General features: G+C 38.2%; 1 protein-coding gene across 2 annotated transcripts; it reads left to right on the top strand.

The window, feature by feature from the left end:
• Positions 1–216: 216 nt before the first annotated feature.
• On the top strand, positions 217–14,318 carry LOC137272691 (serine/threonine-protein phosphatase 6 regulatory ankyrin repeat subunit B-like). 2 transcript variants are annotated; one of them, XM_067805072.1, is made up of 4 exons: positions 217–314; positions 7,786–7,876; positions 8,731–8,830; positions 11,389–14,318. In XM_067805072.1, the coding sequence occupies exon 4, from the start codon at positions 11,393–11,395 to the stop codon at positions 12,722–12,724; it is 1,332 nt and encodes a 443-aa protein (XP_067661173.1). In that variant the 5' UTR covers positions 217–314; positions 7,786–7,876; positions 8,731–8,830; positions 11,389–11,392; the 3' UTR covers positions 12,725–14,318. The 2 variants fall into 2 exon arrangements, with proteins under 2 accessions (XP_067661173.1, XP_067661174.1); XM_067805073.1 differs by lacking the exons at positions 7,786–7,876; positions 8,731–8,830; positions 11,389–14,318 and adding an exon at positions 4,258–5,895.
• Positions 14,319–19,023: the final 4,705 nt, after the last annotated feature.

Genomic DNA, 19,023 nt, shown 5'->3' with positions numbered 1-19,023 from the left:
ATTCCCAATACTACATAGATCTAGATATATTTGCAACCCAGGTCATCTTGGTTGCAAATATATCTGTGTTGTATTGGGAGTTGTTTGGATGATCTATTTCTCCCAGTTATGTGTAGTTATACAATTACCTAGCTTACATTGAAACAGTGCAATCAAAGGCAAAATAGTGGCGTAAAATATAACAGCACCTAACCAGAATGGATCAGTGCTCGTCTCAGTTATAACAGTTCTCGAAGTTTGAGTGACACTTTCATCGCCAGTGGGTCCCGCCAAAGAACTTTACTCACCGGAGGACTCGTGTGTTGATTCGAAAGGTAAATGTGATCAGCTGTATGAATGTGACTACGACTACTGACGTTCAGTGTTGTGTTTAAGAGGAAACGACATAAATTTTCCACTGTACACCATTCGTTTTGGGCGGTTACTGTTGCCGATGCGTTTACTCCGGTTTTCGCGTGGTTTTACTATGCGTGCCATTGAATGAGTGATAGTGACGTTGGAACCCGCAAACCATAAATAGCATAAATGTCAACTGACTGACCACGCCATCAACAAAACTTGCATGGGTAGTAACAGAAACAACGGCGCACAACACCAAAGCTGCTTAGTCCAAACCGGTTTTAATAACCGGAACATAGTGTGGAAAACTGTTTCTACGTATTTTGGACGAGATCAAAGAACCAACCAAGTCCACGTGTAATAGTCTACTAGTCTAGTAATTGTTGTGTTGGTAAGGGACCGTTCATAATTTATCACAAGAGGGGGCGATGAGGATTTTTATATTTTTTCTGTACAAATATGGGGGCTATATTGTATATTTCCTGCATATTCGCACAATTCTTTCAGTAAACTTCTGCATGTTTTCTCCCAATACATATGACCATGTCTTAACTGTTCTCAATGCTATAGCTCTTATGGTGAATTTCTAGTATTAGGGTACTAACATACTCAAGAGGACCACTAGTTTTAATTTGTTATCTGTCGTTTGTTATAGGCATTTTAACTAAAATATACAGCATATGGCCTGGACCAAAAGAGTTCTAGATATCCGTTGCTTTAATGTATGGATGTTCATTATAAACACATGGATAAAAAAATCTCATCGTCTGACACCCAGGACAAGCCAGTTTTCAATTGGGGTAATCAAATAATGGTATCTTACTTGTCTACAAGGTAATTTCTGCAAACGGATTCAAACTGCAAATAAGCTTGGATTTCATTTCATATCTGCTCAAAATGTAGCTATTAAATTTCACAATAAAGTAGAGTTATCTTTGTTGTTTTTCTTTTCAATAAACAGTCCAGTACACATTAACATGAAATACCATGTTGATTTATTCTTTCACAATTTCATCATCATGATAATGTCATAAGTCAGGGCAAGTGGAATATTAGTCAGGACAAGTTACTTTCTTAAGGTCACTTGCCCCGTGGCAAGTGGCTTTTAAAACATTTGTTGAACCTCTGAAACAGCCAATGATTATGATCAGTAAAGTTAGTCTCAGTACTATTCGTTACACTCCTGCACTGAGTCTGAGAAACCTTTAAGCGACCCATGACTGTACAATAAATATAGAGACGGCTGTACGGATTTAAACGATCAGACAGTGGGTTTGGTGGGACTAACAGTATTCCCCAGTCACTGACACTGAAAAAAATGAAAATCCGCATAAAACACAGATATTTGAGCCACAGTATATATGCTTATGGATTTCTGATGACATTGTTACCATTAGTTAATATTTCTGCAAGCTGACATCCTTGAATATTGACAAAAATGCTCTTTTCAGCAACTGTTGCCAGTGCTGTGGCCTGCTATATGTGTGCATCAGCCAGAAAAGATTGTACAGAAAATAGCATTCGGAATCGTTCTCTTGCAAACCTTTTCGAGGTAAAACAAATCAGAAGGAATGTGCAAATGTCCCCTTTCCCAATTTAATAAGCTGTGTTCTGATTGGTCATTCTCACAGGTTAACTGATGCAACCTACCACTAGGGTTTGTTACTCAGTAGACGAGTGTAATGAAAAACACCGAGACTCAAGTTTACTTAGACTGCTACTGATAAACATAGTTTACTACATGTACACTTCCAAGTTGCATGGAAGGGGAACAACCTACCGCTATCTAAAAGGTAACATCCTTCACATGATGTCACTATCTTGTGAGGAGATGTTTAATCTATAGAAATGACACCATTATAGAAAGAATATCTCACTTTATTATTATTATTGTAACCAAAAGTTACTGTGTTCTGTAACCTGATTGGTTGAAAAACATGATCAAATGGTATTAGATTCCCGGAAACTGCAAGACTATTCACTGCGTATTGACACGTAAACAATTGTTTTGTTGTGTCATCAACAGTGGTGACGTCATTGAAATCATATTGTGATGTAAAGTTAGAATAATGTCACAAATGAGCAACTCGAGACGCTACCATGGGAACCAGCTGAAACGGCCTGCTCGATGTAAACAAGTGCAGACAGTAAAACCCTTTGGTTTACTTTTGTGTTTACAATGTCGATAAACATCATTTGTTGGCCAATATACGGGAATGCATTTCGAACTGACGGCGTTAGCCGGAGGTTTCAAATGAAACATTCCCATGCTTCAAATACACAATAACACCGGAAATTGGCCAATAAATGATGTTAATCTCCTAATTGTCAGTGTTCTCGAATGGTGTTTCAAAGTAACAGGACACTGGGTCCTGTAAGTTTCAGATGTCTGTCTGACCCACTGAAAATTCACAGGACCCACAGAATAAAATTAAACATACATTTCAGATTTAACATTTGTCATGATTGGCATTGAAATATCAACATTATATAATGAAAAACATTATAAACATAAATATATAAACACTCTCACATGCCACAAATAACAACTTCAGACAAAGTCATTGTGATATATTCAATCAGACATTGGGTACAGCAGGTTGGGGACTTCTGTCTGACCATTGGCAAATCTGCCAGATTTGTCAGAGTGTCAGACACTATTCGTGAACTCTGTATTATTCTTTATCAATGATGAAAGGTAATTAGAAGTGAGTGACACCCTGTCATACTGATTTGAGCATGTGTGTTCATTCACTAGAAATGATGTCATTTACTGGTTTTCTGATGATTGAAAATCATCAGAAGAAGGATTAAAAGTGATTATCAGTTGTAAAAAACATATTTTCAGTTAATCAGAATGGTATTGTTTTAGTATAGAACACTTGAATGAAGTAACCTAAACATTATAGAGTTTGATGATTCATGAACAACCATGTGCTAACAGTGAAGAGCTATGTGCATTGTAAAATTTTAACCAATTTTATTGTTCAGTTACAATTGCAGTATCTTTCATGATGCATTTCATTGCATGACAGTATTAATTAGTAAAAATAATTATTCAGAAAAAGACTTGTGAAAAACCCTCAAAACTGGGGATTACATAGAAGTGTTTACATTTTGATTATGATGGATAATCGTTCGCCACAAGTCCTCTGATGATTGATAGTGGGTTCGATTTCCAATTCCCAACACTAATGTCAGCAAAATGGATGAACCTATTTCTTGCTAAATGCATAGGAAAATGTTGTACCTTGTTAAACACTTACTAAAAGACAGACACTAGATACATGTCCTCAGAAGGTCAATGGTCACTCGATTCATTGAAGTCAAAAGGGTTTGTGATAATTTTTATGTTAGGAAGTTTCATGGCATTGAGGTATTGGTGGGAATGGAATGATTTCCATCTTTGCCTGTTATGCAGACAACATTCTATCCTTTTTCAAATTCACAGTATCTGTATCTTCCTCTTTTTGCCTCCTTCACTAACGTTCAAAGCAGCTGTGAGGTTTTCTAGTGGTCAAATTATTCGCTCATCACACCAAAGATCAACACAAACACAGGAATTATTATTCCCTTGCCATGAAATAGGCGGTGAATGTAGAGGCAAAGTTCCCAACTGCACAGATCGATGCTCATGATGTTGATCACTAGATTGTCTGGTCCAGACTTGGTTATTTACAGACCGCCGCCATATAGCTGGAATATTGCTTAGCGTGGCGTGAAACTAAACTCACTCACCTGTTATAGTGGGAACAGGGAGGCATATAAAAGCGTTTAAAGTTCCAAGTGAGTTTTAAAATAGTGTCTGAAATTCAGGATATTCAGGATTATTGTTCAATGTAATGCATACTGTATTTTACTTAAGTTGGTGTGGAAATGACTCCCATGGTTTCTCTAGGTGTGGTTCCCTCTTTTCAGATGGTATCATGGAAGCCCTCACTGACGCCATACGAAACAATGACATAGATAGAGTTGCAAGCCTCCTTGACTCAGGAGAGATAACTGATATAGATGAAGCCTATGATGTTCTGACACCCTTGTGTGAGGCATGTCATGTCAATGCCAGGGACATAGCACTGCTACTTCTTTCATCTGGAGCTAGTGTTAATGCTCCTTCAAAAAGTCTAGCCAAACAACCTCTGCATTTTGCTTGTGATACCACAGAAGACAGAGTTAACCTTATTGAATGTCTTCTGGAGGCAGGCTGTGATATAAATGCCCAGGATGAGGATGGTAACACTGCCCTTCATCTTGCCTGCACCCACTCAAATGTTGAAGCTACTCGTCTGCTTCTCAGCTCAGGAGCAGACGTCACTTTGGAGGATGTTGATGAGGAGACAGCCTTACTCCGATCCTGCTATGCAGGGGAGGAGCCCTTAATACAGATGCTACTGGAGCATGGATCCGATCCAGCTCAGAGAAACGGAACCTGTTTGTTGACCTGCATTTTACAAAACAAATTCAAAGGAGTTTACATGCTGTTCAAGCTATGCCCAGACCTAGAACTGACAGATGTGTTAATGCTGACTGCCTCCAAGAAGATGCTGGAAAGTAGAACACATCTGTTGGACCAAGGGACATTTCCACAAGATGTTGAGACAACAGCAAAGCTTCCTCCTCTACATATAACCTGTTCCAACCCCCTATTCTGTCCCTCCTACAAAGTGATAGTGAGTATTTTAGAGGTTCGCAATGATGTTCATAAGAAAGATTATGCGGGTTACTTGCCACTACAATATGCTTGCTCCACGGTCAATCTTCATGCTGTTCAGGTTCTACTTGCATATGGGGCAAACTCACTTTTGGATGGATGGACACCATTATGGAAGTTTTTCCCATCACCAATGCTACACAATTTTCAGGATTATTTTCTGGTACTAAAGTTGTTAATGTTGTCAGGTTTCAAAATGGAAGAGGAATCTTTCAGGATGTTCTGCAGAGCTGCAGAAGATTGTACCAAATTTTCAACTGGTGAAAGAAGACAATTTGTGAGCCTTGTGACTCAGTGGAGGTTGCTGCCTTTAGGTCTAAAGGAGCTTTGTCGTGTGAAACTACGGCAGTTACTTCCAGCAAATGTTGACAAATGTGTGGAACAGTTACAGCTTGGCTTGCCACAGTGCCTTGTGAGATATCTTTTGTATGAAGATGTAGTACCGCCGTTGTTGTTTGATTTTGAATAATGTATTAAAACATGTGACACAGTGTAGAAGTGATATTATTCAAAATAATGAAAGTATTGCATTTGCCATCTGCATTTGAAAAGTGCCCCCAGACCAGTTTGACCAAGTGGCCAATGGCATCAATGACAATGTAACTGAAGCTGACGACAAATGTAACTATTTTGTGAAACTGTTGATAGTTTTGAACTGAACTTCGTTTTGAATTTAATCTGAATGCACTTTTAAAACAGTGTAATAAATGTGTTGATATATTGGCCTCTATCATAGTGTTATTGAAAGTTTGTTTTATATAAATGATACGTAAGAAACTTGAAAGGCAGAAATTCTGTGGTCAGGTGACCAATAATGGCATAATAAATGGACTATCTACCCGGAGAGCAGTAAATGGTTCAATCCCATCTGCGTCATAAAAATGAACATCAAAACATGGTACTCTGTCTGGCTCTTGGATAAAGAAGTGGCCATCTGAAAGTCAGTGCATTTTGTCTGAGAGGATGTTCACATATTGTAAAAGATGGCATGCTATCTTGGCGAGTTGATCCTATTAAATGGCGAGTGGTAGCCTTGTGCTTAAAGCGTTCGCTCGTCATGCTGAAGGCTCAGATTCGATTTCCAACATGGGTACAACTTGTGAAGCCCTTTTCTGGTGTCTGGCATTGTGATATTACTGGAATATGGCTAAAAGTGGAGTAAATCCAAACTCAGTCACTGTTAAACTGGCAGTGATCTGTATTACTCAGGACTATTAGTACAAACAGGAACACACACAAAGGCAAGGACCTAACATGTAACCTTGAACACCCATATCAGAATCCAACACTTCCAGTTTCTTCCAGTGTTTCTGACCCGTCCGGGGTAGGATAGGCCTTCAGCAACCCATGCTTGCCATAAAAGATGACTGTACTAGTGATAATAGGCGACTAACAGGATTGTGTGGTCAGGCTCGCTGACATAGTTGACACATGCCATCAGTTCCCAGTTGCGCAGATTGATGCTCATGTTGTTGATCACTGGATTGTCTGGTCCAGACTCGATTATTTACAGACCACTGCTGTATAACTGGAATATTATTGAGTGCGGCGTAAAAATAAACTCACTTACTCACTCACTGTTTCTGTGAAGTTAATGATATGATAAACAAACAAATGTCCTGTTACAAGGAAAAATTTGAATTTTTCAATTCAAGATATTTTTACAGCTGGTAGTTTTTTAATTTTATTATTTTCTCTGATGAAGTGTAATAGGACACAAAAGCTTCAAAAGATAATCAGTTGCAATAGCAGTCAGTTTATCTTGTTGCTGATAAAGATAGATATATCTATCAGCGATAAGCTATACTCATGTGTCACATGTATACAAATAGAATGCCATCTGATTATCCTTATCAAAAATTGAGTAGTATGTTTTAGCACTGCCCTTTTAATCACTGACATAAGAGTTTCGTTATGGTAAATGATGCTGTTATCTCTGACAACTACTTTCAGTTGACACATTGCAGAGACTTGTCCATTATAAAAGGTTGACATTTTCATATTCTTTGTGTGTGTGATTGAGAACAAAACTGGCTCCCTTAAAATTACTTTTTGTCCAAGGGTGAGGTCTTTTGGTTGCGAATATTTGGGGTCATAGAGTGTTTGCCCTTAAGCCTGAAAAACTGTCAGTCCTAAGGACCTAGTGCCATAAAAGGTTGTGGGTGAAGATCAAAATATGTAGGCTCTCTCAGTATTTAACTGACAATATAAGTTGTTTGAGAGGCATTCTAGAAGTTGCTGAGATAAAGATGACAAGAATTTTTTATGGATGATCAACTTCTTTATTGCAGGGTAGCGACGTTTCGGTATAGATTCTTAAACGTCGCTACCCTGCAATAAAGAAGTTGATCATCCATAAAAAATTCTTGTCATCTTGACAATATAAGTAATTCCCAGCAAACAAAAAACGTCAGCTAGCAAACTGAGTTAAAGATTTTTGTTAGAAATTTAATCTAGAAATTACTGATTGATATTTTCTGAAAAATAATACTCAAAGTTATCGGGGATGAAAAAGCTGTTGACCATAAGTAACTGCAGGAAACAAAAAATCAAAAACAAACAAAAAAGTGGTATTCCGTCGGGCCTGGGGACTGATGTTTATTTCAAACAGTAGTCCAGGATCAACAAAATATCAAACACAATAAAGTGAAAATGTCTATGTAATGACACCAGAGATATGTTCATAATGTTTTGTGGCATGGGTATATAATTTGTCCAGTCATGTGTCTGTTTAGGTAATCAGCTCTCCCTGATATTAGACAGACGTGTGACATAAGCACAGAGGAACAGTGGAACTCACATCTTGAGCATCTTTTGGAGCTGAAGGTGAGTGCCTGGGAACTATATTGTGTTTTATGATACATATTTTATTGCATTCATATTGTTATGTGGCAGTGTTATTTTTGCGTTATGATGTCTTAAGTGTTATCCATTGAGTAGGAATGCTTCAAGTGTGATTCATTGTGTATGCATGATTCAAATGTAGTACAATGTCCATGTTGACATGCAGCAGAGGACACTGGTTAGCTGTATGTTCCCAGCTAACATTCATTGTTGGCCCAACATTGGCCCAATGTTTGCCTATGAATGCTATCTGGGTTTAGACTTGTGCTGCAGTTAGACTTGTATATATAGACAGAGTTATGGAATGTACTACAAACCCATTAGGTATGTCAGTTCTGCTATATTCTGAGTCAGAGAACATTATAGAAAAACCCTTTCCTTACGTATGTAGGGGAGCTTACTCTTGTCTCTCAGTTCACATTACAAGAAGACCAACCATCATTCTTACCCTTGTTACTTAGCTTAGACCTACTTTAGAATCTTGCCCATTGTTGTGGACAGGCGTACGTAACCATCTCTCTTCATTGCTTCAGTCAGTGCTTTTGTGTCATACCTTCTTTGGTTTTACTGCTGTTCTCTTTTGCACTGTCTCTGTAATACATTTATAGTGATTTGAAGGGGTGACTAATGAGGGGATACAATATGGAACATACTACTGTGATACTGATAGTCTATTGCAATCAGCTATTGCAATACTATTAATATTGTATCCTTAAACATTCTTATTGAAGTCATATCCAAATGAATGTATCTTTTACATGAAATGAAAACAAGCTGTTTTCAGTCTCTTTAAATAACTGACATGGAACTTTAAACCCATATCATGTTTGTTTCAGATCATGAGGTGACAGGGGCGGATAACTCTTCGTCAAAGTGAATGAATCTGGTACTTCTGTATTTTGAAGTGTGCATTTACAACTGAAGTCAATTACTAAGGTATTGATAGTCACAAATACTTTTAGAATACAACTTTTAATTTTATCACATTTCTTTGTTAAATTTTTGTACAGACTTACCCACAGTTAACTGTTAGTTTCCCCTTGGGAATCAACAGGTAAGGGAAAGTAGGGGCATGTAGGAGATTGAATTTTAAACTAACTAGTACAAAGAGCTTCAAGTCTATCCAACCTTTTTCATAGGTCTATAGTTAATGTTCAGCAGCTGTGGATATATTAACACAAGCCTTCCAACTGTCAGTGTTCTCCAATACGTTTTGAATGCACCTGTATTCTTTGTGTCCATTACGATTACAAATCAATGCTATGTATCCCCTGTCGTGCCTTTCTCTTTTATCAAGCAGTGCTCGTGACCTATCAGTGCTAAATTAATTTCTGGCATCTCTTTGTCCATTTCCCATTACTGCTAATTAACTGTTTTCTTAGTTTTCCACCACTGTTGTCCTGGTTCTTTTGTTGTGCATTCATGTTCAAATATACAAAAGTTAACATCCATTAACCTGATGAATGAGAAAGCATTTACTCTGAACCATTAATTTCTCAATACAGATGATTACATCACACATTATTTGGTGTGAGGCCTGGAGAGAGACATAAATAGACATGAACATTAATGCTAACTTAAGTGAAATTGCACAATACACAGCTACTTTGCTCTAATATGAACAAATCTTACATTTCAGTCATGTCAGGATGTGCTGATCTTTTTTCTGGATTTGAACCATGTAATAAAAATTCAATCAATGCCTATTACTTCCAGAGAGATTCATTTTGTGTTTCTTTCATTTCTGAAAGTATTATTCCTTATCAGTGGAATGAATTGTTTTCACTTCAAAAGTTTCAGCACATGCATTTGTTTTTGTTGATAAATCATCACAGTATTTAGTGGACTGTAATACCTTCCTCTCAATCTTTAACATTAAAACTTAATGTACTGTTATATTGAGTACATGAGAAAGATTACAACAATGCTCATATTTCTGAATTAATCATGTTAATTCATAAGTTCTAATTTTTGAAGGCATGAGGTAGTATATTCAAGTGATCAAAGGGTTTGTTTTTGTCGCTCTGAAATTTGAGGTTGATTCACATCACGGAAGTCCTGCATTTGAATTTTGCTGAAAACAATTTCAAAGCAAAGCCATACTACTGCATATTTTATTTATTTTTGTTTATAGCTGTTATAATGCTGCAGATGATTAGAGCTAGATAACAGTGGTGGATTAATAATTGAGCATAAAGTAGACATTCCACTGACCGACATAGTTATAGACATGTGGTGACAACAATTGCAGCAGATGATTCGAAAGGATTATTTCAGGTTTTTGCCTTCACCTGTCAACAATTAATTATTGAACAAACACACCGAAGAACATGTTATCATTACTCAGCCGTTGACAGTGAAAGTATGTTTTCTCTCTCTCACATCCGCCAGCACACAGGGAGTAGTGGTGTGAGTGGATATCTTGACCTGAATTGTAAGTCACACAGGCAATATTTCAGTCATATCGTGACAAAAACAAGTTATAATTTCATGATAAGTGATGGTACGTTATTAACACCTGAGGGACGGTGGAATAACCAGTTTATCGCAAATATAAATATAAAACTAGAAATTAAATTCAAATCTTTTAAACTGAACAAGAACTAAAGTTTAAATTAGTATTACTAACCCACTCGTCAATATAAACACTACCTTATTATCCTTCTTCTCTTTCATGAACTACCTGATCTTACCTGTAAAATAAACAATCGATCAAATTTGTTTGTTCATTGTGACTATTGAAACAGTCAATCAATCTTCAAATCAATTGCTGTTATTTAGGATATATATAATCTGATAATGTCCTTGCAACTATGTCGGCTGTTTTTTCTCTAAGCACAGTGTCCGTTTTCTCTGGGTTTGGAGGCTGTTATCTCCTGCGCGTTGACCGCTCTCTTGATTTTTTTGGGGGTCTGTTTTCTCCGTATTCCCCCTTACTCATCGCCTTTGGTTGCAACTGGTTGCTGAAGACCAGTTAAACTTAGTTTTCACAGGTGTGTAAGTAGTGGTTGTCTGATTTATTTAAATAATCAATGACAATGACTAAACAACTAAGCAGTCTCTGATGTTTTCTCCTGATTGAACTCAAATAATTTGGGAATTCTTGCTTGCATTAACAGTGTTTGCACAAGGTTGGTTTTGTCTGTTTCATTTCATAAGCACTACAAGCCTGTTCCACGTCAGGACTGAAGTTATCTGAAAGACTTCCTGAAATTTACATTCCTAACATTCTAGTCACCTTTAAAGATATGAAATTTTAAATTGTACTGTGTGCAATTTGCCGAAAAAACATACAAAGAAACCTACATGCGTTTTCTTTATTTTTTGTGTGAAAACAAACAACCAGGAAAATTTGTTAAATGACACTTCCCAGTTAACTTCACGATTGATTGGTTGTAATGAACAAATCATCAGTTAAGAGATTTTATCCAATTCCTAATGCTATGTGTAAATATTGAATATTAAAGCATTCTTTTCTTCATTTCCTGTCACAGGATCATGCAGCCAGTGGTACCGAGAGTCACAAAGTACATGGAGGTGATGACAGAGTATGACCAAAAACCTGGCGTCTGGGGAACTGGAAGGTCCCTTCAACTCGCTGATTTGACTGAAGCAGTAAAACAGCGAGACCATGATGCTGTTCGAGACTACTTAGAGACACACACAGGTCCAGAAAAACAAGACTATGTTGTGCCTCTCACAACAGCATGCATGCTGGGAGACACAGAAATGTTGAAACTGTTCATATCCCATGGGGTGGATGTAAGTAAAATATTTCGGCCGATTCCAAACTACTCACACACCCCTGTTGTTTTCTGGCCGTTGATCCAAGCAAGCAGATCCGGGTCAGCAGAGATGGTCCAATGCCTCCTTCAGGAGGGTTGTGCTGTCGATGTTTGGGACCAAAATGGTGACACAGCTCTCATGCATGCTTGTGAAAAGGGACACGTGGCTGTAGCTCATGTGTTGATTAAATCTGGTGCCGACGTGAACCACCAAAATATTGAATATGCCTCTCCATTGGTGCAGGCAACAACATGTACAGAACCGGAACTGATCAGACTAATACTAGAAGCTGGCTCTGACCCGATGGTGCTGTGTGGTGTTTGTCTTCAAAACTGTATCACCAATAGCAACCCAGAAGGTGTGGGCCTTTTGTACACGGGTCACAACGATTGTGTTGATGATGATGGCTTGAAGGCCAGACTGCGTCTGTTGACATCTAGAAAGAAACTGACAAATGTGAACATATCCCGATTGTGTTCAAACTACTCATCAATACCCGCTCTGCATTTTGCATGTGGAATGGACAAAGCTGACTCTTGGAAGACTGTTGAGGTTATCCTAAAATTTGGAGGAGTTGATGTCAGTATAGTAGATGACGCTGGTTTCAACTGTTTACAATATGCCTGTGCATGTGTAAATGTCAGAACCATACACATACTGTTGGCCAATGGAGTCTATCCTGAACGTGATGGCTGGAGGTCATTGTGGACAGTCTTCCCTTCATTGTCACGGGACCTTGAACCTGACTACCTCACGTCTTTAAAACTTCTGGTGATGGCTGGGTTCATTATGGATGAGGAGTCGGTGAGGGTGTTCAGAGAAGCTGTGGAAGAATGTGACCTGTCAGACAAGGGGAAGATAAAGTTGTCAGCCTTCATCCATGAGTGTAGTTCAGCACCACTCAGACTGACAGCTTTGTGCAGGATAAAGATTCGCCAATCTATTCCTGTCAACATTGACCTCAACATTGACAGACTGGATAATCGGCTACCAGCTGCATTCCGAAACTATCTGAGGTTTTCTGACGTGTTTGAAGCCAGCTAGTGTTGATGTTGCTGATCATCCTGTATCAGTACATTTAAACTAATACCTTGATGTACTTGGTTGCAGGTTCTATTATTTTGGGTTGTGAGTGAGTGAGTGAGAGGTGCCTTACACCAGAAATGGGTGTCACTTATTGTACATGTGTGGAGAATCAAACCCAGGCCTTCGACATGATGAGCGGACACTTTAACAACTAGGCTACCCCACCACCCTTCCACAAAGCAATCTTAATGTTACAACATGCTGGTCCTTTTCTGGAACACCTGGTGTCATCACCGATTTGAGTGGTCATTACCCACAATTTCTCCAGCTATTGTCCCTCTCCGCAAAAACTCAAATGGAATTTGTTTCTTTGTATTTTTAAAACTTGTTATTCTTTTGAATGAACGTTCTGTATTTGGTCTGAACATCATCATCTGAACAATCATCTCAGCAGTGACATTTCTTTATGGAACAGGGCCCTTGTGTCGACATAATCTTTGTTCCAAATCTATCATTCGAGCCAATCTTGGTAAGTGCAATGAAACTATTATATTATGATGTTATTATTTCCGATTCTAGTGGTTGTAAGGCAATATTCAGCAATGAGAACAACAATATAAGTATGGTACATGGAAATGTACACTTATTAACAATTAAGGCTCTCTGGTACTTGATGGCAAGTGTTTGCTTGTCACACCGAGGAAGCAGGGTTGATTCCCTTCATACGTACAGTGTATGAGGCCCATTTCTGGTGTCCCCTTCTGATATTAATATTGCAGGAATATTGCTAGAAGGCCCTAAATTCACTCACTTTGGTACTTGATAACCAATCCCTGAGGATGTATCTACAAAATTAGTTGTGATGGTGGAAAAAGTTATATTGGAGAAACTTTCTGGCCCCTTAACATAAGACTTAACGAACATAAAATTTCATTTGAAAAACAGATCTTAAGTCTACTCTCTCAGAGCACACCGTCAGAAATACAGATCACTCAATCAACTGGCAAGACACTCACATCCTGGATTCCAACATCAGTAACAGGCGCAAAAGAAAACTCTTTGTGTCAATCAACATAAAACGATTAGTGGCAGGTCCCGGGGTAGAACAGGCCCTCAGCAACCCATGCTTGGCATAAAAGGCGACTATGCCTGTCATAAGAGGCGACTAACGGGATCAGGTGGTCAGACCCGCTGACTTGGTTGACACGTCATCAGGTCCCAATTGGGCCGATCGATGCTTATGTTGTAGATCACTGAATTGTTTGGTCCAGACTCAATTATTTACAGACCGCCGCCATACAGCTGGAATATTGCTGAGTGCAGCGTAAAACTAAACTCACTCATTCACTATTGCCAGAGATGAGCAGGGATCAAGGGGTTTACCTCCCTAGTCATAGACTCTGTAACCACTCCTCTATGTAAACGTACCCTTGTCCTTATTGTTAAAGCAGACCCTTCCTTTCATTTTTGTCCCCTTTTTCATCTCACCTCATTGTTTGTACATACTTAACTATATCTCCTTTTTCCCTTGTTCTTGTATATTCTTACCTACATAACTGGCTTCCTGTACATAAATATGAATATACTGTACTGTTCACATTAAACTCCAAAATGATGATGACTATTTCATTATTCAACCTGATGAACTAGCCGAGAAACGTGAAAATAACCCAAAAAGTTGTTACCCATAAGATTTGTCTTGCGTTATGCACAAACACTAAGAGTGAGTGAGTGAGTTTAGTTTTATGCCACTTCTAGCAATATTCCAGCAATATCACGGCAGGGGACACCAGAAAATAGGCTTCACACATTGTACCCAAGAGGGAAATCAAACCCGGGTCTTCGGTGGGACAAGCGAACGCTTTAACCACTAGGCTACCCTACCGCCACAAACACTAAGAGGGAACTGATGATGATATTACACATTTATCTCTCAATACACCTGATGAGCTATGTAGTGACTCCCCAGAAAACTATACTTGCTTGTCAAGGCAAGGTGGATTTTGGGGGCCAGGCGCAGTGAGTATTTGATAGTGTACCATCATACCACAACGACCTACAAGGTGACTTGATTGTTTCTGTTTATGTAGCTGGATTCATTATTAAGAATATACTTTACAATTTCATTTACACATATTTTGTATTAGGTGTATCGAATAAAGTGTTCATTGATGCTTTCCACTCTTCATCTCTTCCGAGACCCTACAAGTTGTGATGGTCTCTATGGACAAGGAAGTGAGTGAACTGAATATGGAATGTCAGTGCTAAAGAATACCCAGTCCTGCTTATCTTAAGAAACAAATTCTGTTGGGAGCAAGAGGACAAAATAGCGGTGATGACATTTGGTATTTGACAGTAGCCACTGCCAGTCACAAGATTTGCCTAATCAGCATTTCAGATGTCAGTTTAATGTTGGATGAAACTGAGTGCTAATGGAAAATGGTTTTAATTTGTATGAAGTGATAACTAGCAATCATAATGGCCAAACCTGGGATTCAAACACGACCCCGAAAGAACAGATCTCTACACATCAACTAAAGTACTGTCGGAAATAGAGAACAAACTGTTTTAGGCTCTTACTCTATACGGCTCAAATTTACACAATGGCAAATAGCATATGTTGAAATAACCCACTTTGGCCTAACTGAGCGTTCAGTGGAATGCGTAATAGGATATCCAGAAAAACAAGTTTACTTGTAAAATCAGGCAAAATGACAATTGGGTCACATGGCCAGGAATGACGACAGACAATTGACTTACCTGGCAAGAAATGCATGTGATGCATACAAGCATGAAGGGTCATCTTAAAGATATTCTGTGTGACTTTTTGTGTGCTGAATATGTGCCATATTGTGATTAACATCTAACAGTTTAATCCCACTGTGGCCATTTTTCTATAAACAACAAAATGCAGTCACCCGTAGAACAATACTGGAATACTGGATTATTAACAGCCTGTTTCAAGGTAAATGTAATGTAAGTGCAAATCAAAATCTACTATTGGCCACTATAACAATGTGTTTAAGTTATCTCTCCAGTTATCTATTACACCTTCCATTAAATGAACACATGTCTTACCTATATCAGAACTTATAACCATAAACTCACAATAGAAACAGGGGGGATGAAGTAATACTATTAAAGGAGAAAGATTATGTACATTGTGTAAGAAGACAATGGGAGATGAACTTGACTTCATGTTATATTGTCCATATTTAAGTAATGTAAGAAATCATTTCTGCCAAGTTATTACTGTAATTACCCATCATTAGATACATTTATATCCCTCATGTCTTTTACACATAATGCACTTCTGTTAAAAATAGACAACTACATGTATGTGAAAACTGGTCTACGTATGCTCCCATAAAACAAATCTGTGCATTTCTATCTTTCTCTACGTCACTAATGGGATCTTCATGGGCATAAACCATTCATTCAAGGTAAGTGTGGTGACAATACATTAGTGATCACATCAACAAATGATAATAGATAAACCCAGTGACGCCTTGATCACAAGTCTGAATAAATTGGTGAGAATGTTCCAGAACAAATTGGAGAACACTAACAAATGACACAGTCATGTATATTTATATATATGATGAAACCTCATTATTCATTGTCAGGGCTTAGTTCAGTACACTGAAGACACACAGGGTCCAAGCACTAAAGTACTTCATGTTTACTGGCTCTGAGAGTGCTGCTCAAATTGCCTTAAGAACTGCATTATCCAACTGCCAGTTGAAAGGATGTTTCTTTCATTTTGGTAAGTGTATCAGGAGGAAGGTGGAGAAATGTGGTCTACAGTCTGATGACAGTGAACATGTAAAAAGCTGAAGAAAATACCATATACCATACAGCATACCACTACCCACTACCCACTACCCTGATACAGACTATACCCTAATTCCAGTTGTTTTAACACTGCCCATTTCCAAAAGTGGGCACAATGGGAGTAAATCCATCTAACTTGTTTTCCTTTTATAATGTTTATGTTGAGATATGTATAATAGTATAACTATAGAAAGGCTTAAATAAGCCATCATATTAAATTTCTTAAAATATAAAGGTGCCTGACCACTCTACAAAGATGTGTAAATGGATACTTCCCCAGTTCAATTCCCCTAAAGGATTATCTTATGTTAGTTGATATCTCAATCCCCAAGCCTGACCCCAACCACTGTCTGCAACACAGCTTGCCCTCATTTCGCTTACCATTGAGATCGCCTACAATATCTTGTGTGTGTTGACCTTCTTTTAGCTCAAACTCATTATTTTAGAGGTAACACAATACTTGATTGATGTGCAGTGAGATGTGAATTTGTTTTTATAAGGATGTAGATGCAATGAGGATACCGTTCTGGTGTTGCGTTTGAGACGACCCCTCTAACCTGGTTGTTTTTCTAGTGTTAGACTCCACAGTAGCTACATGCTGAATATTTTCAGAATTAAACATGTTATTTTTTACGTCAGTTAATGTCATCACTTTGAAGAAGAGAAGACACTAACTTAATACCAGCTAAATACTTCACTAAGTACTGCGAACAACAAAGGTTTGCAAATTCCTTCCATCTCTAACCAGATGACAAGGAATAAAATGTAGTGTTGGCACTCTAAGCATGTCAATATAGTTGAGATTGATAACACATGCCTTGGAGATTGACATCCAGTGATCCAGGAAGAAAAAACAAGTGCAGAGTTGGATATACAAATGTTAGTATGATAATAATACAAAAATCACTCACTGTAACATTCTTGATGACTCTGCTACTTCCTAAACAAGGTAAAGTTGAGACTGTCTTTGTCCAGGCAATCTGTTCAGAACCATTTTCTTGCACTCTTTCTTGCTGAGAACCCCATTTGAGATCTAATTCCATGCTTACTCCATGAGGTAATCAGAGGTCAAACTATACTGAGGTAAAAACGAAACTTCACAAAATGTAATTTTTAAAAATAATAAATGATTTTTTGCTGATGACACATCTATATATCTGAAATTGGATCCCTATCTTTCGACTCTAGAAAAATATTAGCAAAACCCACTCAAATCCATCCATTCGTCATGCAAATGACGTTAGTGCCAAATCAGGTTTTGCACATGCAGTCAATCACGTGATCTTCGCATCAAGGTTTTCTTCAATTGCGTGCATTGGCCTCAAGAATTGAAAAAAACACTTAAACCACAGTTCTAACGGTACTTTAAATGCCATGATTGTCAAATGTGCAAAGTGAACGTGCCGTTGGCAAGTTGCAAGCATGAAGATCAGTTATTGACATCGCAATACCAATGGGATGCAGCCGTTTTACTGTGTATGACTTGCGAGGTTGTCTACAACAAACTGGCACCGCTTCTGATCACTCAAGGTTGGGTCGTCCACATGTGACGCCACTAGCTGAAGACCGTCAAATCGTCCTACGTCACCTATGTGACAGATTACAGCCGGCTACACGAACCAGGGCTGAGATGGTTAGAAGTCGACTATCCTCACAGACCATTCGAAATCAGTTGCGGGCTGCCAGTCTCCATTCTTGACGTTCATATTGTGACTTGACATTCTGTGTACCCATGTTTTGGAATGGCTGTGAAGCCTAATGGAACTGATTGTGGCGCACTGTCAGTGTATCGAGTACATCACACAGATCTCAGCAATGAAATAATAACAATTTAACCATCGTACCATCACTTGTTCTTTTATAGTGCCCTGAAGAAAGAATGTGAGGTTTCTTTTTTGACTCAGTATATGACATTCTACTTCCATTCATAAGCTTCTCGAGCTCCATTCGAGTTGAGCTACATCAATATCCAGAATTGCTATTTTAGCATGTTCAGAAACGTTCATTGATATTTTCTTGTATGCATTATCATCATTGTTGTGACAGGACAGAGACATTAAAGAAACTTATTAGTACTTCATAGTTTGATCATGACAGTGGACAGAACATGCAATCAATTGAAGCTAGCATTGTGTGATTTTAGTATGTGTTACTGATGAAAGTAATACAGCACTCAAGTTATACAGCACTCAAGTTATACAGCACTCATGGCTATCATGTCTTGTAACTGGTTTGTTTAAACAATAGGACAAGCAAAATATGAGGTCTAATTAGCATATTTGTAACAAGTCAAAAGATAACAGGTATTTCACAAATAATTGTGTAGTTTGTCTCTATGTATATTGTTGGATAAATTTTGAGACATTTGATATCAATAGAGTGGCCTGTTGAATATGATAACCACACAGAGAATAGCCCGTCTATAGCCTAACCTTGCTGTAATTAATATCGTACATATATGAAGGAAGCCAACTGTAACAAAA

The sequence above is a fragment of the Haliotis asinina genome, chromosome 2 (assembly GCF_037392515.1).
Source record: "Haliotis asinina isolate JCU_RB_2024 chromosome 2, JCU_Hal_asi_v2, whole genome shotgun sequence".
Classification (NCBI taxonomy): domain Eukaryota; kingdom Metazoa; phylum Mollusca; class Gastropoda; order Lepetellida; family Haliotidae; genus Haliotis; species Haliotis asinina.
This window is presented reverse-complemented; position numbering and strand designations above follow the sequence as displayed.